This window comes from Sinocyclocheilus rhinocerous, unplaced genomic scaffold (assembly GCF_001515625.1).
Source record: "Sinocyclocheilus rhinocerous isolate Xijiao unplaced genomic scaffold, SAMN03320098_v1.1 scaffold416, whole genome shotgun sequence".
Taxonomy (NCBI): Eukaryota; Metazoa; Chordata; class Actinopteri; order Cypriniformes; family Cyprinidae; genus Sinocyclocheilus; species Sinocyclocheilus rhinocerous.
The window spans coordinates 734,428-760,162 of NW_015647952.1; the positions used below are offsets into that span (position 1 = coordinate 734,428).

Below are 25,735 nucleotides of genomic sequence, written 5' to 3' on the forward strand. Positions count from 1 at the left end.
TTCACTGAACCTGCATATATAGCATGTCTCATTAATTATTGTCAGTTCAGTTATTTTCATATATTTTCAATAACCGTCATAAATGTACTGAGTCTTTTATTTATTTGGATTTGTGTTTAATAAGTGATTTGTGTGCAGAGGTCAGTGTAGGTAAAGTACAGTGTGGTCAACAGCATTCACAACAGTCCCTTCAGATAATCACCTGAATGGAAACAACTACAGCTACAGTCTCAGACCAGTTCAATTAAACTGCTGCTACACTGAATTTAATCTGCATTTTATAGTTACCATATTGTTTCATGGAAAGTGTACCAAATATTATCATTCAGTGTCAGAACATATACACATTTAAGTGGTTTTCCTACGTATGCATTTATTTTCCAAATTATACATTACCCATCAAACGTTGTACAGCAGAGAAAATGTGTATTGCAAAAGAATGTAGCTTATGCATACTATGCAATTAAATTTTAGGGCTTTTTTATACAGTAACCTTAGCTTCTAAAATGAAATGGACTGTACATCCTTGCGGGAGAAAAGTGTCTTGAATAGTTCCTTGAAAATTAAACTTGAGATGAGTATGTGAGTTGAGAAAATTAGCAAGGTCATGGTTAATGGAACTCCTTAGAGTTCCAACGTTGAGACTTCACAGCCAGTTTGGCAGCCTGCAGCTGATGTTAATTTAGCGCAACCCAACATCATTCAACTTCAAAGAGACTAATAGAAGGCTATCATACTGTGAGAGACTTTGATAAGGTGGATTATATTGCTATGTGTAATCCACATCAAAAGGTAAAGGTTCCAGTAATTAATTAATTTATAGCACAGAAAATGATACCGGGGAATATTAAAGTCTGATGTTTGATAGCTATTTTTCTCCAGTTTATGGAGGTGATTTATAATATGGATGACACTACTTATTACACAAACACACACACACACACACACACTCATACATTAAAGATACTAAACTGCCAACTATTTGAATTTTTTCCCCCTGGATATATGGGAATTATTATTTTGTATTTAAAATAATAAATGAAAAGTGTTGATATCTGTCAGACTGTGAGGAAATTGAAGTGACTTATTAAGTGAGATGTTACACAGGTTTTCAAAATTAAATTGGGCTACATTTATTCGAGCAAGGTCATTTTCAAGAGAAATTACAAATTAAAAATTAAATTATATTTCAACAGACATTTCAAAAAATCCCAACAACCACAGCCCCCCTTTATTTCTGTAGCTAAAAAAGGGAAAGAAAGGAAAAACAAATAAGATGAATAAAGTGGATTTTTTTTCCTTTCAGTCAAAAATACAGTGTTTTCACAATATTGTATCAAAAGTTCCCAAATTGTAGATTCTCCTTCATCAGGTAAGTGTAGTATGAAGAGCAATTCACAGCAATCGCTCCAGATACAATAAATGCTCTCTTTACGTAAAATTTGCTCCACTTGTAAGGATCCTTATTTACTAAAATATATCTATATCAAGGAACTATAATACTGTACACTACAGTATGAAATAAATATAATTAGGAAATATAAAATGAGTCACATAAATAAAATGGTAGTTTAAAATAAAAATGAATTTTGTATTGAACAAAACAAAACAAACCAAGATAATACTGACAGGTGATCTTAAAAAAATACAGAAAATTGCACAAACAATATGTAAACTAAACAACTGCAGTCTAGATATACTAATACTGACGTAGGTATTTCAAACGACAAGGTGAAATATTTTGTTTAATACTAAAGCAGGTGCAAAGAGAACACTAGTTGACTTCGCTTTATACTGTACAAGGATGGCACTTGCAGAAAACACAGGTGGAAGGGTTTGCATATAAGGCTTTTCTCGAACGAAAAAAACACAGGGGTTCTGACGTCGCCTCATACAATGAGCCTTCGTCATTACAGTTACCCAAACTCTTTCCATCCACCCCTGGCCAACTTTAAGACTTTGTACATTTAAGAATCATATAGGTATTATTGAGTTAAAGTCGCTTCATAAAAAAAAAGCCATGGTGAGACGTCAAAACTTGGATGGCTGGTCAGGAAACGAAAGGTAAAACCAAGGGTATCACAGTAAGTGATAATGAAATATAACACTGACACACTACTGCGTCTTCAAGCGCAGTATAAGTACATATAGGCAATGCTTTTTTACCTAAGAGTTTTTTTGTTCATTTTATTTTTTGTGTTTTTTTATTTTTCCATTTTTTGTAATACTTTTCTTTTTTTTCAGAGTGCAATTTCCAGGCTTGTGCTACGACCACAATGAAACACAGGAGTTATACGGAAATCAGCACCGCACAGCTTTCTGGCTGAAAACTCTGTACATTTTAAAAACCTTTCTTTTATTTTTATTCTGACAATCGTTACCACTTGTATTTTTGCATAATATGGATTCATTCATGTTCCAGCCTAGTTTCTGATGACTGATTTTGGAGTTCCACTCTTTATATCGATGAGTACAAGCCTCAGGCGCACGCTCAGATAACCAAGACGTGGCAGTGTGGTACAAATGAGAATCTGGCTCAAAGTCCCTTCAAAAGGGTGGAAGAAGGGCGCGATGCAAGCTTGAGGGAAAAAGAAAACATAGAATACAGGAAGCTTATTCCAAAATGCAGTAGTTAATCAGCATCCTCATTCTTGCCGTCAGGATTTCTTTTGCTCACCATTTTCCTCTCTTCCGAGCTCTCGTCCTCTGTCCCTCCCATTACTTCGCTCTTTTTCTCATCTTTTGCTGTCCCATCAGGGCTCCGAGTGTCAAATCTCTGGCCCTCAGTCTCCATTTCCTCTTCGTCAGCCAACCTTGTCTCTTGCCTGTCAGTCACTTCCGGATATGCCTCTTCTGCCTCCCTGGCGCTGCCCTCAGAACCATCTCTCAAGATGGGGTTTTCTCGTGTGATGTCCTCGGTCTGGTCCTCTGGATCCGAAAAGCCCAGGGGCCCGAGGCCTTGAAAGTAAGCCCGACGCATGAGGAGCTCCGTGGGCTCCAAGGGTCCGCCATTGTCGTGGCTATCTTGTTTGGCGGCCTCGCGCTCCTCCGCCTCCCGTTTGCAGTAGGAATATCGATGGTTCATGTGCTGCGAGTAAGAGCCAGAGTGGGAGAAGCGCTTGCCACATTTGTCGCACTGGTAGGGTTTCTCGCCTGAATGTAGGCGTGAGTGCTCGATGAGGTGGTGCTTGTGTTTGAAGGCCTTCTTGCAAATCTGGCACTGGTGAGGCCGCTTTCCTGCAGAGATACAAAGAGAGAGGAGCCAACAGGTTAGCTCAGCATCCATAACATCTTAAAGCTATAAAAAGCAATTTATGTGGAGGATGCACAAACTTCAAATATATTTCAATACATTGTTTGCATTACCATCAAATGTAAGGTAAAACATATTAAGTACATATTGCTAAGACACATCTTTCAAGTAAACACACATATCCCTCCTTACTTGTACCTTATGATTGAATTATATATATACAAAAATATATATATTTCTTTCTTCATGTTAGGGATTAGTTTGGGTAAAAAAAAAAAGTCCTAACTGAAAACCCCTTCATATCGAGTAGCGACAAACCTCACCGGTTTATTTTAGATGTTACCAAAACAGTGCAGGTAGGTGAGGGGGAAGCCACAGTCCTGAGGTGCTATTCTGAGGCTATCTGTGACTGTTCTGAATGCAGCCAAGAAGATCAGGTGATTATCGTTCCATGCCACACAAGGTGAAAGTGAGGCAGTCAGCATCCCTGACAGAGTTTATGACATCATGTCTCGGGATTGAAAATGCTTAGATAAGACATTTGACTCGTGATGCTTTGTGTAACGCATACACCAAACACCTCACCTCAGGCACACCTTCCTCTTTTGCCAACTTGGCTCACATTGTTTACTTTCAGAAAATAGGAAATGAATTCTACTCTAATCAGTGAAGTAGGAGGGACATGCCATTTGGCATTCAATCATTCCACCAGTAACATTCTTGCCATAAAAACCCACACACTCGCCATCAGCACCAAGCATATGAACAGATGTACTATATTCTTGGCCATGAATAGCCCTGGCATGCCTGCAACACCTTCCATAGCAGCAATACTTGAGATGGTCCCCTTCCCCACCTCCCCTCATCAAGTTCAAAAATAGACGAGATGGCGGATTCCTCTCTATGCATTCCGACCAAAGAATGTAAGTGAGGATGATGCAAACGTGTGAAAGAGAGGAGTCCCCCAGGAGGGTAGGTCACATTGTGGCGTAGAAATGCCACGCACACATCAGGCTTTCACACACCTGGCATACTGCGCCATGTTGGCTTGCCAACAAAACTGCACTGACAATGTGTCTCCATATCGACTGGTGGTCCAAATGTTCAAATTAAAAGCTATGTGAGATTGTTTTTGTGGTTCATTGTACAAAACGCGTATATGAGAAATGGTTGTGTGTGCGTTTGCCATTTAAAGTGGAAACTATTTTTGTACATTTTAGCTGGATTATAGCTGTAAATACCATTGGTGTCACCTGCTAATTTTAAAATGTTTCCCCTTTGAGCCTGTCAAAAGGAAGAAAACCGTTACACCTTTGTCATGGGTTTGAAATGTACAACAAAAATATGGCAATGGACAGAAAAAAAGTAGGTATGAAAAAAATTAAAGCAGGAAAGGAATGAAAGAAACAAGAAAAAAAACACAATGTGGTAAAAGGGGATTACTTGGAGGGGGGATGGACGAGGGTAAAAAAAAAAGAGTTGTCTAAATGTGATATACCTGTGTGCTCATATTTGTGTCTTAGGAGGGAACTGGTCTTCTGGAATGTTTTGTCGCACAAGTCACACGCGTACATACCACTTTCAGTCTTCTTAATCTTCTTCCGGGCGAGCAGCGACTCGCTGTCTGTCAGGTCCTCTAGCCCTGACAGATAGTCCCCTGCGCTGTCCAGTAGCTCCCCCTGTAAAAGAAACAGATTTTAGACACATTTGATGCAATCCTAACCTGCCACAAATCCTAATCCTAACCTGCCACCTAGGAAGAGACAGCCCCTGCCCCAAGTTTGATCCCAAGTCTGGACAGAGCTTATCTCTGTAACCTGTATAAGCCTTTATCACTAGAAGATGTCTCAAAAAGAGGGACATATGGCTTGACTTACATGGGTTCTCTCAGCTTAGTAAACAAAGTAGTATGAATTCATGTATGTAACAGAGCAAGGACATTCTGTGGACAACATTTTAGGAAGTAATAACCTTTGATAATTTATAGATACTTTTATTATTATTTTGTTATTTAAATAAATCACACTTTGGCAAAAAGCATGATAACATTCATTTTGAATGTGATTTATCACGTTTAAAGAGTTAAGACAAAAAAGGAATGCACTGGGAATTATTTTTTCCTGGGACCAAAACATTTAATTTACCTGGAAGCATGGTTTCCGCTGGTACTTCCGGCGTTGCTGCATCTCAGCAAAAGTGGCTGCCCCTGCCGCGTAAGTATAAGCCATAGGTGGAAGGAAACTCATGGGATCCAACCCTGGGTAGGGCCTGAGTCCCGGGATGCTGGCTTGAGCCGTAGACATGAAAGTAGGAGGAGGGAATGCTCCATGAGGAGGAAGCGAGGTGTACATGTGCCCGCCACCAAAAGGGTTTATGCTAAAGATAGGGCTCGAGCTTTTCTCCAGCTGATTTTCATTGCCCAAACTGTTGGGCCCATTGAACTCCTTCTTGATGTGGGCCAGATTTAAAGGCTCTGTTCCTGGTTCACGTGCAAAGGAGTTGATATTGTGGTCAACAGAAAAGCCATTCAGTTTTGGCCTCCGTTCTGCCTTGGAAAATTGTTTTGGCAAAGACAAGTCCAGTGGTTCCCCATTGGCATCCTCAGAGGCGAGGCTATTAGGGGTGTACGAACTGCTATGTGAGTGTTTGGATGATGATGATGATGAGAGATTCAAAGGTGAGGGTGTCTCACCTCTCAAGTGGTCCACAGAGTCAAGCGGCTTTTCATTGGTCTGCCTAATGCCTGTAACCTCCCTGCGGCCAGTTGTTACAGTATCATTAGGTTTGAGGACAGCCTTGATCTCCTCGTTCATCTTGCAGAGATATCGCTCGTGTTGATGTAATGGAATAGGGCCAGAAAACGTCTCCTTGCAGTACTGACACGAGAATGGTGTGTACTGCGCATCCCTCTCTTGTGCTTTATCTTCAGATAGAAGATCCATGGCGTGGCTGGGTCTTTCTTTTTTGATATCTACAGCCCGTCTCTTAGAATCTTCTGTTAAACTCTGGAGACACGCTTTGGCTTCATTCACTTTTTCCAGGGTGTAGTCAATGATGGTCTTGGTGGGACTGTTGTGACCAACACCAAGGAAGCCTTGCTGGGAGGCCAGTACCCGATTCTGCTCCTCCATCTGGGAGCCTAATTCCTTCATGTATGCTCTGAGCTTAGAGATCTCTTCAGGGTTGCCATCCATCTTCTGCTGGCAAACTGTGTTGTCCACAATCTGAAGAACCTTCTGAACCTCACACATGTTGTTGAGGAACCCTGTATAGCTCAATGGATGAGAATCCGACCCAATGCCCAGATGTTGCTGGGGGTTCTGAGATGAACCGTGCATCCCCGGAGGACTACCTCCATGACCACCACCATTGAGAAAGGCTCCTGACCCACCATATTCTTGTTGAGATGCGATCATTAGACGGTATTCATTGAAGTCCATGGGCTCTGACTTGATGTCTGTGTGAGCAGATGGGTCTTGGAGGCTCATGGACCTGCCGTTCTCCAGTTTGTGACGGAGCTGAGCTAAGGCAGGACTGCCAGGGGAGGATGCAGCAGAATTTGGTGATGAGCCAGGCTTGCTGTTGACTCCATGGCGTACCCGTCCATTAATAGAGCCTATGCACTTCTTGCTACTTATGTGGGAGCTGTAGGAGCCAGAGTGGGAGAAGCGTTTCTTGCAGTTGGAGCACTCATATGGCTTTTCACCTTTAAAAAAATAAATAAAAGAGTTACTTTGATTATTCAAATACAAAAATAAAGTGATGTTCTTTTACATATTTTACCTATTAAATTACTTTATAATTGCTTTAAACTTCTTTCCCCATCCCATCAATCAATTTAATGATTGATAGGATAATGAGATCCTACGATAAAAAATAATTTGTTCATAATTATATAATTATGGCTTTAAATATTCATCATTTATCCAGACTATCCAAACCACACTGAATTACCATTAGGCAAACTGGAGACATATGAAATAAGATTATATACATTAGTGGCATTCTTTTCACGGCCACTTATGAAAGGAGGCTCTTAACATATTATTCAAAGAAACACTTACCACTGTGAATGCGGAGGTGCTCCTTCAAATGATGCTTATATTTGAAGGCTTTGCCACACTCTGTGCATTTGAATTTGCGGTTACCAGCACCTTCGTTTAGCAGTTGAGGCTGCAAAGGAGAGAAAGATTACAGAAATTGATACAGGTAGAAAACAGTCACAAAAGGGTATATAATTCATTCTGATGCTGAAATAAATATTTATTTATTTATATTGATTAATTAAACACAGAAAACAGACCCCAATTGTATTTAGGTATGTGTGTCCACAGTTACTGAAGCAACAGTTATTCAGATTCTTTTTTTCGGATTTCTGCATAAAGTTTACATGATTAATTGGTGGTGCCTTTTATCTCTAGTACCTTATTCGTTCAAGTACTATCTGAATACTTTAAACAGTTGTTGTCTGGGTTTAGTTAAAACAGTGTAGGCTGCATCTGTATTCACAATTCAAAGTTAAACGTAGGTGCTCTTCCTCCATTTGAAATTCAAATGTGGGCCCCAGATGCACAACAAAAACAACAGCATTCACCCTGCACCCCACACACAGACACAAAAGGTCTGTGAAAAATATGTGGGTGTCCACAAGTGCACGTTTAATAGTCACTATGTACAGTACTGTGAAGTTCTTTCTTCAAAAGTTCAGTCATACTCATGCACATAGGCCAGTTTAAGATGTGTATTGGGGTTTCCATTTTCTGTATGAGTGTATGCAAATATATACACGTGATGAAATGTAAAACTAAACCTAGCAAGGTGAACCTAAGAATAATGTTCAAAGCCTTCAGGAAAATACCTCTTTAGAGCAAATAAACAAACACTTAAAGTCATTTAAGGATTAGGGTACTCTAGATCACCGGGAAAAAAGCCATCTGGTTATGTTTAATTCAGTCTGAAGAGGTGCACATATGTGTGTGCGTGTGTGCATATGTGTGAGTGTGATTCAGCCAGTAAGATGAGCGTGCAAGGCAAGTATTCCAAATTCTTTTCCAACATGCCCAAGTCTGCTTAAGGTTCAAAGTTGAAAGCCTAAATGCGGGATATCCTGCTATAATCCTATCAAGCAACTGAGAGCCCTTTTACCACATCAAAAACAGACTTTTTCCTTCAGTAATAAAGCAATATAGAGTTTCCTTTTCAAAATAATTCCATATCACTGCATTTTTCACAGCATGCTCATGTTGAGACCAGCCTAAAAGGCAGAAATAACATCAGCTTTCCCTGCATCTTTTGAGTTGACTCCTTTCCAACAGCTGATGCGAGAAGTCGGCAGGCCTATAGGACTCAATGTGCTAGAACAGCCCACACATGGCCGGCTGTGAGCGGACAGTCAGGGGAGTATGACAGTGCACAGCTGTGGCTCCGGTGTGAAGGATTCAAGTATTAAGGAGCTTCCGGAGGAGCTTGTTCAATGCTATAGCTATCAACAGGCTGAAACATGTTCTCCTCAGACAAGTAAACAAGCTCAGAATGAGAGATGCAGCATCTTTCACAATGAAACCAGATTTCTATAATACTAAAAAAGCATGAGGAAGTAATGAGTGTGGGTATGGATTGAGGTGGGCCTCGGTTCACCTGATCACTGGCAGGCTTATGTGTGGCCATATGGCGCTCTAGCTGGGTGCGGTAGGCGAAGGTGTCACTGCACAGAGGACAGGGGAAGCTCTCATCGTTTTTCTCATGTCGGTACTTGATATGCTCCTTTAGGGAGGTCAGCCGCTTGTAGCCCCGGTCACAGTAGGGGCAGGTCAACAGTTGGGCAAAGGCATCTGGCGTCCTCAGAGCCAGATCTGGGCAAAATTGAACAGAGTGAACAGAGTGAAGGAGGGGGGGTTGAAGAAAAAAAAAAACAGCATATGTGGGAAAAACAGTTGCCATATGAGGCTATGGGAGAACGATAGGTAAAGCACTGCATTCAGTTAAGTGAAACAGCAAAACATGTTATTCAGTTATATCATTCAAATAGCATTAGAAAAAATATTTTACAAACTAAATATATGCATTTTGTCCACACAACCTAATTTGCAAAAATAATATTAAAAAAAAAATATATATATATATATATATTTCTTACAGGCCACACAAATATTTTTGCATTAATTTATATATTTTTATTTTTTGTCTCTTTGAGAATATAATATAATAAAGTTATTAAACAAATTTCTAATTGCATTTGGTGCTTATAGCGAGTTAGATCCTATTTGTATGTATAGTTTAATGCCTACCATTTTCAGTTTCATCTTGTCCATTGGCCTCTGGTGTGCCCAGTCGTGTACCCTCCTCTGGGTCCTCTGGGTAAATGATAACGGTATCCTGCAGGTATTCGGCAATGCTCGCTGCATGTCCCTCACTGTCATCCAGTGTCCTCTTGGCAAAGAAGCTTTCCAGCTCTGAAGAGGCATCAATACCCTTAACTGCACAGACGAAGTGGGGAGAAAAAGCACAAATGCATCCAGTGGTTGATGCTCAGTGTCATTGAAAAGAACCAAGCCGAACATTAGGACAAAGGCCACTTTAAGTGTGATGTAGTGGAGACCAAACCATTAGAAGGCCTTTCAAGGTGGAAGTATTTATTTAAGTTACAACATAATGGCCACTTCAAAGACTAATAGGAGCCTGCTTGATCATCAAGCACTCTTTAAGCATCCTCTTGCATGTTTGAAAATGCTTTAAACATTTCCAGCATTATAGGTAATTGGGTTATATGGCAATTAGGCGTGCCAGGGTAACTGATCTCACTTTGTATTGCTCATCGTATACATAAAATTGGACCCAATAATCTAATTATAGATCATGTGTTATGTGTAATTGCACATAACAAGATTTTAAACTTGATTTTCGTAAACAATAGGTTTTTGGATGCTTTATGGAGAACTACTTAAAGATACTGACAGGATGAATAGACAACTGCGCTTTACAAAAAGTAAACTTTATATATGTAAAAAATGAGGTAATGTGGGTAGATAACTAATAAAATGACAAAAGTTATTCTAAATCATACTTTTTCTTTAGATGACTGGAAATTGGGTAAGCAAATGAAAATGTTATTGTTTCCTTGTAATCAATCTGAAAGTACATGGACTGAACAAATTCGATTTTGCCCTTAAACTCAATTTGGCTGCAAAATGTGATTTGCCATGCACTCGCGCTCAACTTAAAAATGTTTACTTTCCATCTCCCATAGACACACATTATCTCACATGCTCACATGTGTGCCAAGCATGCATTTACGTATAGTTTAAGAGAAATTACACTCTTACATAGGAAACCTTTCATAATGAATATGTTCAAGATTTGGTGTCTTGATTACCGCATTGACCCAACTCTTTAAATACAGTTATTTATTATGTATCTTTGCATGAATATTTCAATATATTGTGAAGTAATCTCACCTGTACCATTTCCAATTCCATGGAGAGAGATGTCAGGGCTCATGGAGTTGTACTCCGCTTTTCGCTCCTCTGTAATGAGAGAAAATACTTTATTTAATGATCATCATAACTAGAACAAAAACAATTCAGCAGAAAATCGTCTGCCATTATCAGTTCAATTTTAATTAATATGTTTAATGTATGTTAAATTGTAATTAAAGGAGATAAACGTGACAGCACATCAAATTAAAAAAAATCACAACGATAGAGAACACCCTACATATCAGGAAGAGTTATATCTCAAACACGTTGACAGCAGCTCAGAGAATGATACGCTTCTCTGTAAGCGGGGCTTTGGAAATCATGTCAAGGTATTTAGGGAGGAGAGGAGGGTGGTCTGAGAGGAGTTTGCTCATATACTGCAGCTTTTGTGTTTGTTCCTCCTCCTCCCCCTCATGTGACTTTGTACCGGCAGTCACAAGTATCATAAGCTTCCCCCTCAAAAGGAGGATATACAGCACCTCTTACACCACAACGCAGGGAGAAAACAAGGGTACTCAAGACTCCTGACACACACACACAAGCTTCCACTGCATTAGTACTGTTTAATTTCAAAACTGCCTTCCACTTCCTTCCTCATTATCTAAGTATGACAACCGAGAGAGCTTCTGAAAGTCGATGAATTCTCTCACTTTTCACCACATTTAAGAGATGTCTTTCAAAGCAGAGTTTGAAATCATTGTGAGGGCAATGCTTCTTGAAGGGATGTTTTGAGCATCAAGAGCTTTAATAGACTTTAAAAGTTTTAAAGAAACATGGCGTTTGCTTAATAGGGGGCCTGCCTTCGCGAAACCCCTTCCTGATGAAATTGTCTCCTTCTGCGCGGTGCAGATAAAAGTGCAAGGCCTGGAGCCAGTGAAAATACCCTCCTGAGTTCTAAGCATTGTGCTTTCCTTTGAGGTACATTGGCTTAAAACTTCTTTGGGAGGGTTAGCGATTAGCTGTATTAGCATGGGGATATTTTAAGGTCATACGAAGGACCTAACATCATGTGTGGCACACTAAAAACCCTGTTGAAGTGGTATCAGAGAATAATTTCGTAAATCAATTAACTGTGTATGAATGACAGAGAAATACAGTTTCCTCGAGTGACAAAATGGCAACTACATTAGAGTCTCAGTTCTGCTTGTGGTAGCTGCAGGCTCCCTGAGGTAATGGTGTGATTTTAACCACTGCAACACAGAAGTTCCATATTTATTTAGGTGAACGATTTAATTATATTTTGTTTCAATAGTCAATTTGAAGTGGACTTATTTTAAATTAGCCTGTAAGTATGCTTGCAAATACTGAAGCTACAGTGCTGATACTGCTATAAGGTGCAACAAAACAAGAACATTCATATCCTACTGAGATCCAGCAAAAAAAGTTTTTGTGATTTATGTCATTACATTGTGAGATGGAAGAAATTGTGTAATAATGAAAGTAACAACTTAGCATAATTTCTTTTCAACATGTTCTTTTGTGTCTAGTAATAAATACAGTAGGGTCCAGATATCAGATACCACATTGAAGGTCTGGGATTTTTTTTAAATTTAAACCTGGAAACAAACAAAGATATAGGACTTGTGAGAAATGTAAAACAAAGAAAAGTTCTGATGTAAACAGACACTACACTTTATATAAGATATATTTAATATATATATATATATATTAATATATACTTTATATAAGATATATTTAATAAAAAAAATTTGTGAAAGAAAGAAAGAAATTTATACTTGGATTCAGAAAGGACATTAAATTGATTAAAAGTGACAAGATAGACATTTAAAATCTTATAAAAGATTTATATTTCAGCTTTCCTTTTGAACGTTCTATTAAATAATCCTGAGAAATAAAAATTAAATGTATCATGATTGCCACCAAAATATTAAGCTATTTTCAACATTGACAATGATATGAAATATTTCTTGAGCACCAAATAAGCATATTAGAATGATTTCTGAAGGGTCCTGTGACACTGAAGACTGGAGTAATGACTACTGAAAATTCAGCTTTGTCATCACTGTCATCTAATGTCATTATTACAATAGAAAACAGTTATTTAGTAAATATTTTCACAATATTATTGTTTTTACAATAATAAATAAATGCTTTTCAATCAAACTGATAGTAGAATGAATTTGCAATGGACATTATATTTAAAAAAATATATTGCTTTTTTTATAAATCAGAAAAATGCAAATTAGAAGCACTTCCAAAAGTCATCTTTCAAATCCCACTGTCTCAGCAAAACATATACAGGGGACTTGAGGTGCATCTTCTCTGGCAACCACAGCGCACTGATAAAAAGAGGAAGAACCACACAAGATGATTCATGCAGCCTCTTTTAAGATGTTGCTTTTACTAGCACATACCACAATATTTTTTTTCCCAGCAAGCAGACTCATACCTTCATATTTAATCACTAAAATGGAAAAAAAAAATGCTACGCTGCCAGAGGCGTGGCCTTCAAATAAACTCAGATGACGTTTATTAATCTAGCATATCATGTTGTGAACATCAACTAAACAAAACACTGTTCAAGCGAATGACACATCCCTGAAGACCCTGTTTAGTTCTGAGACTGTGACACTCTCTGAAGTTAAGTGATGCATATGGTTTAGTCATTAGATGAGACTGATTGCTGGGGGTCGGGGTTTTTTCTTTCTTTCTTTTTATTTTTTTAAACCGGGCGACTCGCACGAGTTCTCCCTTCACTCTGTAACTGTCAGCCAGGCCCAGGGAATTGTGGGCCTATTATGTATGTAAATGGCCATCATAATGCTAAAAATTTCATTTAAGGCCTTTAATGAGTCTTCAGCAGGGCACGCTCATGCTAAATGATAGCTCTGCGATCCTAATTAAGAGAATTTGTCTTTAAAGCCTCACTAGCTTGGGTCTTGTCCGTGATCTTGATCGCTTTTGGTTTTGGGTGGGTGAGTCAAAACGAAGCCAGAAGAAAGGGGTGTGGAGACAGTGATGAGGCACTGAAGATTAGGTGTAACCTACTTTGTGACAAAAGTAAGGAACCGAAGTAGAAATGTGAGCTAACAGTCTAAAAGTTGCCATTACATCAGAAATGCCAAACAGCTGCTAGGTGTTGGCTTAATGAATATAGCTGCTCTGTACTGGTGATATGACAACGGCAAGGTTGATGAAAAAAATATATATTCTCTTACCTGAACCATTCAGGTCTCCGTGGTGCCAGAAATGGGCTCCTGCCCCATCCTGGCTTTCATTTTCTTCATCCCCCCGGCAGGAGAGCAGGGCTTCGGCTACCCGGGGTGAGGCCTCCAGACTCGGCACACCTGCTGGACTGCCTTCGCCCTCAGAACCCAGGAGTCTGTCCTCCTCATCGGACCCTGAACCGGCATCCACCACGTTTTCATAACTCAGCACTGAGGACAGAACATAGTCCAGGTGTCATTATTTCAGTTTAAGTTCATCTCAAGAGTTTGTGCAGTCTTAGTTGTCTATATAGGCATTTGTGTAAAATGTACATAGCCTGGCAAAAAGTAAAAGACAGGTGTTGATAACCTTTTCTTAACCAGTAATAATATAAATGATTATACAGTGGGTACGGAAAGTATTCAGACCCCCTTAAATTTTTCACTCTTTGTTATATTGCAGCCATTTGCTAAAATCATTTAAGTTAAAACAGTAACAAATAACAATTTGTAGTTATCAAGATAATGGAAACCTCACTAGACCAGATTGCTGCTTGATATACAACAAGAGAGAACACGATAAAGCAAACCAAAAACCCGCACATCTCTGGTGGTGAGAGGTGGTGAGGGTCTAATAAACTATGAAGCTTACATCATGGGAACAGCAGTTTAACGTTCAGGTTCATTTGAAGTTCTTTCCTTGCCTAATACAGCATACATCTCCCCAGGCTCTCGGAGCACCTTATCTCAGAGGCATGCTGCCAAAGCAGTGAGAACCAGTGGGAAGTTTCTCTAATGGTTAGATTAAAAACCTAATTGCTGATTTCGGGACAATTTTCTCCCTCTCCCGAACAACTTTCCCTTCCATCCGTGCTCTATTTCCCAGTTCGTTGGCGTCAAATGGACTCGTCTGGGCTGTGGAACGCTCCATTCCCTCCTTCGTACCTTAACTACCCCTAATCTCTCCCTAGGAGCCCATTCACTTAAAAAAAAAAAAATACCAATGACGTCTTTTTTCCACAGGTTCCCATGCAAAAATGGCTGACCGCTTCCCTTTGGCGGCTCTCGCCAGAGGATGTAAAGATTAGCCGCACGTATCTGATCATAATATGATCTTTGTCTGATCCGTGGGGCTGCATTTGCTCCCCCGGACAACTGCACAACAGGTGCAAATTAAAAGGGGAACCATCTCGGGTACAAGGGATGGTCGAAATGCACTGACCCGGGCTGAATACCAAAGAGTGGGGTGAGGTGGTTTGGTGGGGGTGAGGGGCGTGGGACAAAAAGCTTTCTAACTAAGAGGTGTGACCAGCGGGATTATTTAGGAGCAACTTCAGGCCGAGGGTGAAGACCCCCCCTCCTTGAATGAAAAGGAGAAGGCGAGCGAGAGAAAGAAAAAGAGAGACATAAAAGGAATGGTTGAAAGTAAGACATGAGAGGCTCTTTGTGTGGTCCGAGTATACCTTGGACGTAAAGCAACTTTATCTCGCCTTTTTTCTCCTCTGTTCCCTCCTCCTCCCACATCTATTCCTTTTCGCTCTCACACAGCCATCTATTCCATCTTTAAGCCCGTAGTAAGTGCACTTCACTATGTCTTGCGCAGGTACGAAAGGCAGCCTTGAATTTTGGTATCGGAGCTAAAAAGCTGTGGCCAATCATTCAGAGTTTGAATGGTGGGAGTGTTCTGAAGAAAAAGAAAGAAGTGGGAGGACTGGGAAAAGAATCAAGAGGATGAATACAGAGGTCAGGGCTGAATATTAATAATAGTGAACTGCTGAGTGGTTTGACTTCAAGCCCACACAAAACACTAAACTCTTTAAATCACATTTTCCTGTTCTTGTGTTTTGTGTTTTTCGACAGCATATGCTAGCCATCCACATTCCGAGTGGCATAGCTTGAATACTTGAGTGGATGCTTGAGATAGTTTTTTTTTTACAGAAAGTCAGTATGGTTTGTTCTGGAAGTATGTTCTAATTTTACTGTAATTGCATAGATTATCTCATGACACAAATAGAAATAGAAAACGCTGAGGTTTGAAAACCATTTTGGAAAAAGGAACATGCATGTTTTGAATTCTGATACTTTGCCTTTGTGTGTGAGTGTGTGTGTGAGAGAGAGAGTGATAGAAAAGCAAGTAATGGGCACTCAAAGCAATCCATCAAATGATCTGCCTCTAAGGTCACATGGGTCTGACAGATGTGACCAAGATATTGTATGGCTTTGTGCACTTGTGTGCGTGGGAGTAAAAAGTAAAAAAAAAAAAACACACACACACAAAAAAACCGAGGAGCATAAATGTTTTTACGATTATAAGATCTTTGTTTTCATCCATCAAACTTCTTTTACCCCACATTTTTAGCATTTTCAGATCATAAAATTTGTTAAATATTAAATGTTAAAGTACAAATTGATTAAACACTTGAATGAGAACAGTATCAAGTTTTCATTCATATAAAATGTAATATCTTTGTTTTCATCCATCTAACTTGTCATCAACTTGTCACATTTTTAGCATTTTCAGATCATAAAATTGAATTTTCATCTGTAATTGAATTCAAATTGATTAAAAATTGGAATGAACTTCTGCAGGGTGTAACTTGGTTTTAAAATTTTCAATGTTCAATGTTGTGTGAGAGAGTAAAAAAGTAAAAAAAAAAGACCACAATATATTTGCTTTCATCCATCTAATTTGTCATCAATTTGACATTTTTAGCATTTTTTAGATCACACAATTCAGTCTTTTAATAATTAAATTCAAATTGATTAAAAAGTTAAATGAACTCCTGCAGGTTCTTACAATTTTTTATATTTTTATAGTAAACTACAAAGTATGTTTAAAAGTATGATTAAAACATACCAATACTATTGGTATATATGTGTAACACATATATGTGTAACTTTATTTTATATCTATACCAATCAAATACACTTCCCTATGTAGATCTGCCCCCATTTCAATTCTATTGGCTGCCATTTCAGTATGTCATTCTGGCAGCTGTCCTGCCGTATAATTCCTGCAGTGAACCGTCCATTGTGCTCACCCTAGAGACAAAGAGGCCACCTCTCTTCTCTCTCTCGCCCTGACTTCTCCTTACTCCCCTCCCTCTCTCTCTCTCTGTGCTGTTTCGTATTCTCGAGAAACTCCACCTATCATTCTGGTAGCTGTCCTTTGAGAATAAGGCATAATGCACTTCAAGATGGTACTGAAAGTCATCCTTACCTAGAACTGAGCAACAAGCTAGACAGGCAGAATCTTTTAAATGTGGAATACATTAGCAAACAAACATTTAACATAATTACAGAAACAATACCTTATGTCAGTCCAGTTTGGACGAACTAAAACTCTCTCTGCTAACTGGCAGAGGTTCACACGTTCCATAGCCTGGAGTTGTGCGCGCGCACACATACACATGTTCTTCTGAGCAGTTTAGCTGTTTAGACAGGTATGAGTGTGCTCTGTCACAATCTCTTACAATCCTCTCATCTTATATGCGGAGCGTGTTTCCAGCGCTCGGGGGAAAACTGCAGACACACCTGCAAACCCAAAGCCACACTGTCCACTGGAGCCATTTCACTGGAACGTGGCGAAAGATGATTCAAGCTTTCAATTATTTCAGACAGAAAAGGTTTCTGTTGCGCCGAATGCTCAGCAATCGCATCCATCTGGACTGAACGACACCTCCGCTGGCTCACACACCTTTTCAACATTCCCTGATCACAGGTAATCCGCCTGCTATCCATCTTTCCCCCTTTCTTTCATCTCCTTTCCATCTATTCCTAGCGGCCGAAACAGAAAGGTGAGCGCGTATTCCACATCCATGTTGAGAATCAGACAGCCTGCCGCAGGTCTTTCCCAGGTGCCTCTCTGCCACGGTAATGAAACCCGGCGGAACAGACGGTGGAAAATAACTGCTCTGTTCTCTCTCTCTCTCTCTCTCTCCTGTGCGGTGCGCATCACCTGAGCGAGCAGTGGGGGAGGGGCGACTAGGTAAGGCTTCAAACAGTTGAAAGGAGGTCGCTGCCTAGTGGCTATAGCCTGGAAATGATCCATGTAAATCAAATCAGCCATCTTCCATTCATGCGCAAAAAGGAATGGGAGGGCAAACTTTTACCTGTTTCATGCCGCAGAAAAGTGCACAGAGGTAATGTATATGCTGAAGAAGCTGTTTGATAAACAATAAATGGGTAAATAAAATAATATATTATCAGAATTTTTTTTTTTCTAATGTAAAGTAATCTGACAGGATGACACTATGATTTTCACCTGTTGGACATAATAATAAGACATATTATGCTATATATAGCTTTAAGCAGTCTCAGAAAACAGTGTCAAAGTGTCTGTTTAAAAAGGAAGTTTGACAGGAGAAGCACATTCCATTATAAAATAAAATAAAATAAAATAAAATAAAACTGTTGAAAACAGAAGTTTTGGCAGGAGAAGCACATTCCATAAAAATTTTTTTAAAATAAAATAAAATAAAATAAAATAAAATAAAATAAAAAAGTAATAAAATGAATGAAAAAATGAAGTTTTGGCAAGACAAGCACATTCCATTAAAAATAAAAATAAAATACAATAAAATAAAACTGTTGAAAAAGAAAGTTTTGGCAGGAGAAGCACATTCCATTAAAAATAAAATAAAATAAAATAAAATAACTGTGCAGGATGAGTTATCAATATTTTTGGTCAATTTTCTGAGAAGGAAAAGAAAAAAAACCTGCAGATGCATATATCTGCTATAATCTGCTATAAGTGAAACTTGTCAAACTCATCAAGAGTATTATAAATAGCCTTAAAGCTAACACGCAGACAAAAAAAAACAACAACCTGTAATTCTGATGACGATAGGGCCTTTCAAATTAGTTCTCTACATAACTCCACACTTTTCAACAATGAATCTGTGACTCCCACACAAGGCTGTTCAACAGCGAAGGCCTTGAACCTGACAGATAGTGTCTGGATTGGGTCTATTTTTTCTTGTGGGGTTAGAATGTAGATAACGGCCGTTGAAAAAGTGTTCTTGTTTACGGTGTGTGAGATGGGAGAGGAGGCTCTCCGTGTTTGTTTTAAGGCCAGGCAGCCGGAGAGGTCACACTGGTGCTGGGGGAACAAAGGGCCCAGGAAGAGAGGGGCCGCTTTTGTGCCGCCGTGATCCTCAGTGAAAACTCAGCAATGCGTGAACCATTACTGCAAACCTGGAGAGAGTGTGTGTGTGTATGTGTCTGTGTGTGTACTGTGGTGGGCTTTGTTTTCCTTGTATTTAAGTATTTCAGTACTTGCCAATATTTGTGAGTGTGAAAAAAGGAGAGCGAGAGAGAGACAGCGTGTGTGTGCGTGCACTTATCTAGCGTGCACCCATCTGTAAATGGGTGGCGGTGCTCCACAGACCCTGCCGTGAAGCGGCAACAGTAGCCTGGCCCTAATTGAATTAAACTCCCATTTGTCTACTATAGGACCCAACGCAACAGGCAAGAAGGAGAGAAGGGGAGGAGAGGAAGCGAGAGAAAGAGAGAGAGAGAGCTCTCTGAGGCTTGCTCATGCCGCCAGACGGCCCACCTTTCCCCCTTCCTCCCCCACGCAGACCCACCATCTGTGCCCACCCCATGCACATGTTACCCCTCTCTCTCTCGACAACTGTTCTGGGCCTCTACCAGCCTCAGAGTGCCTGTGTGTGTGTGTAAGTTCGTAGAGCTGGAGACACACAATAGCTCACTGGGCTACCCTGAGGAGGAGAAAAGACAGGAGAAGAGGAGAACACAATATGCTGTGCAGAGGAAGATAAAGAAGTCAACCTCTATCTCAGGCGAACTATCAGTCAGGTTGCACTCTGGGAGAAAAGAACAACCACAAAAAGCCCAAACCGCCTCGGGGCGTGAGAGCTGAAAAGAGATGACGCAAATTACACACGCTAACAAAACCTGCAATTTTAGGTTTTCTTTCCTTTGAGCACAACGTCTTTGTACCGTGATACTCTACCATAAAATCGGCAGGTGAGGGCTTAGAAGCGCAGGCAGATTAATTTGTTGGCCGAGTTCGGAGTCTATCAATTTTTTTGGAAGTTAATATGGGTCAATTAATATGCAAATCTCCCGGCAGATGCTCGGTGCCTCTCAGCATGTGATTGGCCCATCGGTCACTAGCTGTTCAAACAGTTTCTCGAGAAAAACAACACCAGGTTCTCTCTCGGAGAATAACCAATGAGACACCTTACGTTGTGTTTTTTTTTTTTTTTTTTTTTGTTATGTTTTTGCCTTTTTGGGGTTGTTTCTCTAGTAAGAATGCAGAGCACTCAACAAACATTTAAAATACTTGTTTTTTTATTATTTAAAGTCATAGTTCACTCAAAATTTGAAAATTTTGCCATCATTCACTCACTCTCACAACGTTCCAAACTTGTATGACTTTCTTCTGTGGAACACAAAAGAAGATATTTTGAAGAATATTGGGAACCACTGACTTCTATTATATGGACAAAGCAAAAACAAGCAAACAAACAAACAAACAAAAAAAAACCTCTCAATATATTATTTTATGTTCCACAAAAGATATGAGTGCATACACAATGACAGAATTGTAATTTTTGGGTGCACTATTACTTTAAAGCACACAGTTATGTTGTAAACATGACTGGATCTCCCGATAGGCCATTAATATAAGTCCTATTGAGCTGTCTGAAACAGCTTCCAACTTCTCCACTTCTAAAACAATTGATTCCAGTCTTTTGGTTACTTTTATTTAAGGCTGATTTAATGGAACGCAATGATCTTTCCATAATACCTGTTTACTATCAGACAAAAGGCGAAACTAAAAGGAAACAGCTTGGGTTCTGCTAAGACTCCTCAGTGGCATTGCCAGAGGTGCTTGTTTGGGTTTCTGAAAGCTAACCGGTCCAGATGGAGCAAAAAATAAGACCTCAAAGGGGGGCTTTAAATGAAGGCTCCAGACCAGCAGACAGGTTGCTAATGAAATATTCATGTAAGGAGTGGCCCTATCTATCTATCCATCCATCCTGCCCACAACCTTCCCACACTTCCTTCTTCTGCTCTCCACCATTTTATGGTACACTTCATTTGTGAAGAAAAAGGAAAACAAGCACTCTTTCACTGGCACCACAAAGGCAAACTATCTCTACCTTATCATAAGAAACCCTCAGAGAATTTAGCTATCCATGGCTTGATTTCCAGCCTTCTTCTCAAAACTTCTTCTTTTTTGGACGTTCTTCAGTGTGTCTTGGCAAATGTTCACAGCATATGACCGCTAATTGTACTTTCACAAGTACTGCCTGCATGGGAAACCATTCGCTTTGAACAATTCCTTAAATATCACTCACATGGTCTTTGGGTTGGTAAATGCTTCAATTATGGATAGAGAGTTATACATTCGATTCAGAGAGGATAACTCGAGCCTAACGATGCGGTCACATTTACCGTTGTTCTGCAAATTTTCAATTTCAATATGAATCCACACGATTGGGAATTTACCACAGATTTCACAACTCGTTTAGGTTGGTTACACTGACCAACAGAAAAGTTTTAAAGTGACTTCTGTTTGAGTTGAAATTTCACAAAATATCTCTATGAAGACCATGCATTTCCACACCATTTCACCCACCTCTAGCTAAGCTGAATGCCATTTCCCTCCCCATATCTTTCCGTATAAACGGGCCGCTCATATGTGCTGCTGCGGGGGCAAAGATGGCTTTGTCAAACACACATGCACGCTGGATGGAAGCTGTGCATGGGGACAGTCCACATCCAATGAGAAATAGAGCCCCCTTGGTCCAGGACCTTCAATCAGAGCAGTTCTTTCTGATGTTAATGAGGGAGTAAAACACATCTGTTCAGCACCCCCTCCCGCACACACATCCTAATGCACACATACACACTTGTGTGAGGAGTTTGGTCACCTGAATAGCTTCCCCAGCAGGTAGTACACAAGGGAAGGATTCGGCTCTTTATGTGGTCAATCTTTGACTCCCCTAAAACCCTTTCCATGCTCTTTCCCCATAACTACCATCAAAGGTCAGTGACCCATGGGATGCACCAGGGACCCATATTTGGCCCTTATGTGTTGTCAGAATAGAGATAGAGGCGAGAGCTGAATGAATGAACTACAATATCCACAATGACAATAGCGCTGATCAGTGACTTTTATTGGTTTGAGCATTTTTAAATTATTATTTAATTTATTTAATTATTAATCAACAAAATTAATTTATATACATAAGAAACACTGAAATTAAATACAAACTTTATATTAAAATCTAAAAAGTAAATATAAAACAATTATATTCACATGCAAACTTATACACTATAACAATTGAAATATATTAATTATATGTAACTAAAATAATTGAATAAATTATTAAAATAATTTAATGATTAATTACTAATTGTAATAACTTATTTAAATAATTGTGTCTAAAAAATCTAAATATTCCACATTTATATTAATCTATGTGTGCGTGTTTCTCTGTTTGTTTTGTGTGTGTGTTTGTGTGTGTGTGTGTGTGTGTGTGTGTGTCTAATTATATATATATGTATATATATATATACACACACACATTCAATTACAAATCATTAAATTAAAAAGCTATTTAATCTAAATTTATTTAGGACTGTTTTTAAACTGAAATATAAACCTAAAAGATGGAGATTTTATATGAATAATAAAAATTACAAAAAAATATTAAATTATTTTAGATACAAAATTTATATTTAAATTAGTGCTGTCAAATGATTAATAGTGATTAATCACATCCAAAATAAGTGTTTGTTTACATAATATATGTGTGTACACTGTGTATATTTATTATGCATATATAAATACAAACACATACATGTATATATTTAAGAAAAATATGTTGTTTATATATTAAATATAATTTATATAATATAAAATATAAAAATATAAATATATAAATATATAAATGTATATACATGTAAATATTTTCAAAATATGTACTGTATGTGTGTGTATTTACATAATAAATATACACAGTACACATACATATATTATGTAAACAAAATCTTTTATTTTGGATGCGATTAATTGCGATTAATCGTTTGACAGCACTAATTTAAATATGTTTATAATTATTTATAAAACAACAACATTATTTGGTTACCCTGGAAAACACGCGGGGCCTGAAGATGCCCTGATCTGGTTTTCTGGGAGGAGGTGCTGGATTAGGGCCACATCAAAGAGTGTGAAAGTGAGCTACTTTGATGATGTTTACAGTAACACACCTGGGGTAAAGCAAGGTGCTAATTAGCTCAAGTGGATAATTAGAATGCCGATTACAGAAATCAAAAGGTACTGCAGAGCTTAAAGCTACAGCCTGCCTCTGTAACCACTCCTTTGGGTAAGCTCTCTCTCTCTCTCTCTCTCTCTCTCTCTCTCTCTCACACACACACACACACACACACACACAGACACACACAAGCATACATACAAATAGTCCAGGGGGAAGCCATAAACATCTCCTTGGCTCAGGCGATTATAAGGCAGGCTTAGAGTGGAGAACCAGTAAATATTGAGGGGGCCATTGTTCCCTTCACTTCCTCTGTTCAGCGAGGAGGATTCGTCTTTCCCCTTGATGCCACCTCCAGGGAGCACACACAGATCATATTATCGTCTAAAACGGAAGTCGTATTCATTCCGTCGACTGTGTTAAGGCTCTCAGAAGCCACATCATTCGTAATGCTGAGGACCGCAGGGCTTTCACAGAACAGGAAAGACCCACGTTAACTCCTGAGCAGCCAGGGTTTGCTGCTTTGTTAGGGAATCATCTATGATTTAACGCAAGGAGTGGCAAAGTGTTGGGCTAATAAAGCTAGCCGAGGCCATTTACAAACAGGCAGAATTATTGGTGTTAGAGTTACCGTACCCTGGACAGTCACTTTAAGAGTGTATGCAGCTCAATGCAGCTGATTTGTGACCAAATCCCTCTTGATAATGGCCATCAGGAGGAACCATCAAAAACAGTGGAGTGTGCTGTAAAATATTAATCAAATTATTGCAATTATATTCACTGTAATAGTCTACAAATGTTAGGTTCTCGTTTTACAAGACCAGATAGATATCTTAATATATTTAAAAGCCATATAGATATCACCATTATACTCATTGTTTCTTTAAAAAAAAAAAGCATCAGGTAGTTTTGTGTTGAAACCTATACGCACTAAAAGGGACCATATAACTGCCCTATAAGACAGATATGAGTTTCTAATTTCACACCCCAATGTTTATTGTTCTTTTTCATTCACTACAACTCTACTGTATAATTATCCCTATTATGTTCATAAACTTTCGACGCTGGCTCTGTCATTGTGGATTTTAGCTGTTGGGTAATACAACTGTGCCTTTAAAAATGCAATACAGCTCAAACCTTCCAGTTAAAAATGTCTACATAAATATATCAATAAATAACACGATCTTTGCATGGTCACCTCAAAAGAAAGCTGATTTTTGACCTTCTCCCAGAGTTCCATGGTAACCAGAGCTAGACAGTGACCAAAAATACATGTTTTCTTAAAATACAAAAGCCTGTGAAACTGTCTGTTTTGGGGAGTTTTGACTTCAACAGGTGCCAAGAAAAACCTCCACGGTCTCAAAACCTGTTATTTAAACAAGGGTGAAGGACCATAGGCCACATTCTCCCATGGATGGCTTCTCGTTTTCTGAGCCTTATAAGACAGTTAACTCTTTGAGCTCCATTTAAACAATATTTCGAGGCATTACGAATGAAAAATAAAGAATTTATTCGCTCCCCTTTTTTCTTAACACCTCTCAAGTATGAACTGATAAATAGAACATGTTTGCACATTAAACCGAATGTCACGGTGACTTGGCGGCAAAAAAAAAAAACTATTGCTGCTTTGTTTGTCACATATTTGCTAACACAAGCTCTTTTCTGCCCTTGTGCTGCTCTTATCAGTCATGAGGGGATAAGGTGTGACCTGGTAAGGGTGGCAAGTTCCACTTTCAGAGGTGTGATCACTGGGGCCCAGCAATTGAGCCAGAGGCGCTTACAGAAGGAACTTAATCAGCCTCTAGCACCTTGAGATGGGCGCTGAGCAGACCTTAACCGAAATGGCAGCTCAACCTCTTTTGCACATGCAATGGACTTCAGTTTTTGTAGTCATGTCTAAGAGTTATTTTAGCTATATGTTGGATACATGTGATTAGCAAAGTAATTTTCATTTAAAAAAAGCTTTAAGAAATAAATAATAATAATGAAATGATTAATTTATCTCATTTGTTTATCTGCATTTATGTAATGTTTATGTCCTACATAATTACCTCTCGTGATCCAGTGAACTAAGCCCTAAAAAAATCTTAGCAGCATTATTCAGGTTTCTTGGCGTAAACAACCTGGTGAGATTGTGAGTCACTGTAAGCTTCATTTGAACTCAGATAGAGTATCACAAAGCATGTGATATACAGGCCGCTCATGCGAGCTACCGTGCCCTCACACACACACGGCTACACACATATTTGCCTTGGTTCCTCTGCCTGTTTACTAAATATTTTGTGTTACCATGGATCGCACTGAGAAAGAAACGAACATCTGACCGAGAGGCTGTGTCACTTGATTGAGCTCAACTTCCTTTCAAATGAAGAAGAGAATCTATAGCCGATTAATGTCCGAGTTGTCATATAAGTGTGCCATGCCCCTACGATTTAGTTTCATATACTTTTCTGAACTTCTAAACACAATATTAATTAAAACAAACCACAATATGAGCTGTACGCATCGCTTGTAAACTACATGTGTTAGTGCTACTACATTTACACTACTGTTCAATTTTGTAGTCAGTAATATATATATATATAT

At 39.0% G+C, this 25,735-nt stretch overlaps 1 protein-coding gene across 4 annotated transcripts in view; it reads right to left on the minus strand.

Moving 5' to 3' along the window:
* Positions 1–2,544: 2,544 nt before the first annotated feature.
* The window catches only part of LOC107709418 (zinc finger E-box-binding homeobox 2-like), a 46,406-nt gene continuing 23,215 nt past the window's right edge, over positions 2,545–25,735 (minus strand). For 2 of the 4 annotated variants that reach the window (XM_016513876.1, XM_016513877.1), the window contains 8 exons: positions 13,908–14,126; positions 10,708–10,776; positions 9,541–9,729; positions 8,891–9,105; positions 7,318–7,426; positions 5,398–6,959; positions 4,752–4,932; positions 2,545–3,237 (listed from right to left, as the gene is read on the minus strand). In XM_016513876.1, the coding sequence (XP_016369362.1) occupies positions 2,633–3,237; positions 4,752–4,932; positions 5,398–6,959; positions 7,318–7,426; positions 8,891–9,105; positions 9,541–9,729; positions 10,708–10,776; positions 13,908–14,126 (3,149 nt within the window). In that variant the 3' untranslated portion in view covers positions 2,545–2,632. The remainder of the gene's footprint in view (positions 3,238–4,751; positions 4,933–5,397; positions 6,960–7,317; positions 7,427–8,890; positions 9,106–9,540; positions 9,730–10,707; positions 10,777–13,907; positions 14,127–25,735) is intronic. The other 2 variants (XM_016513880.1, XM_016513879.1) reach the window with 2 other exon arrangements.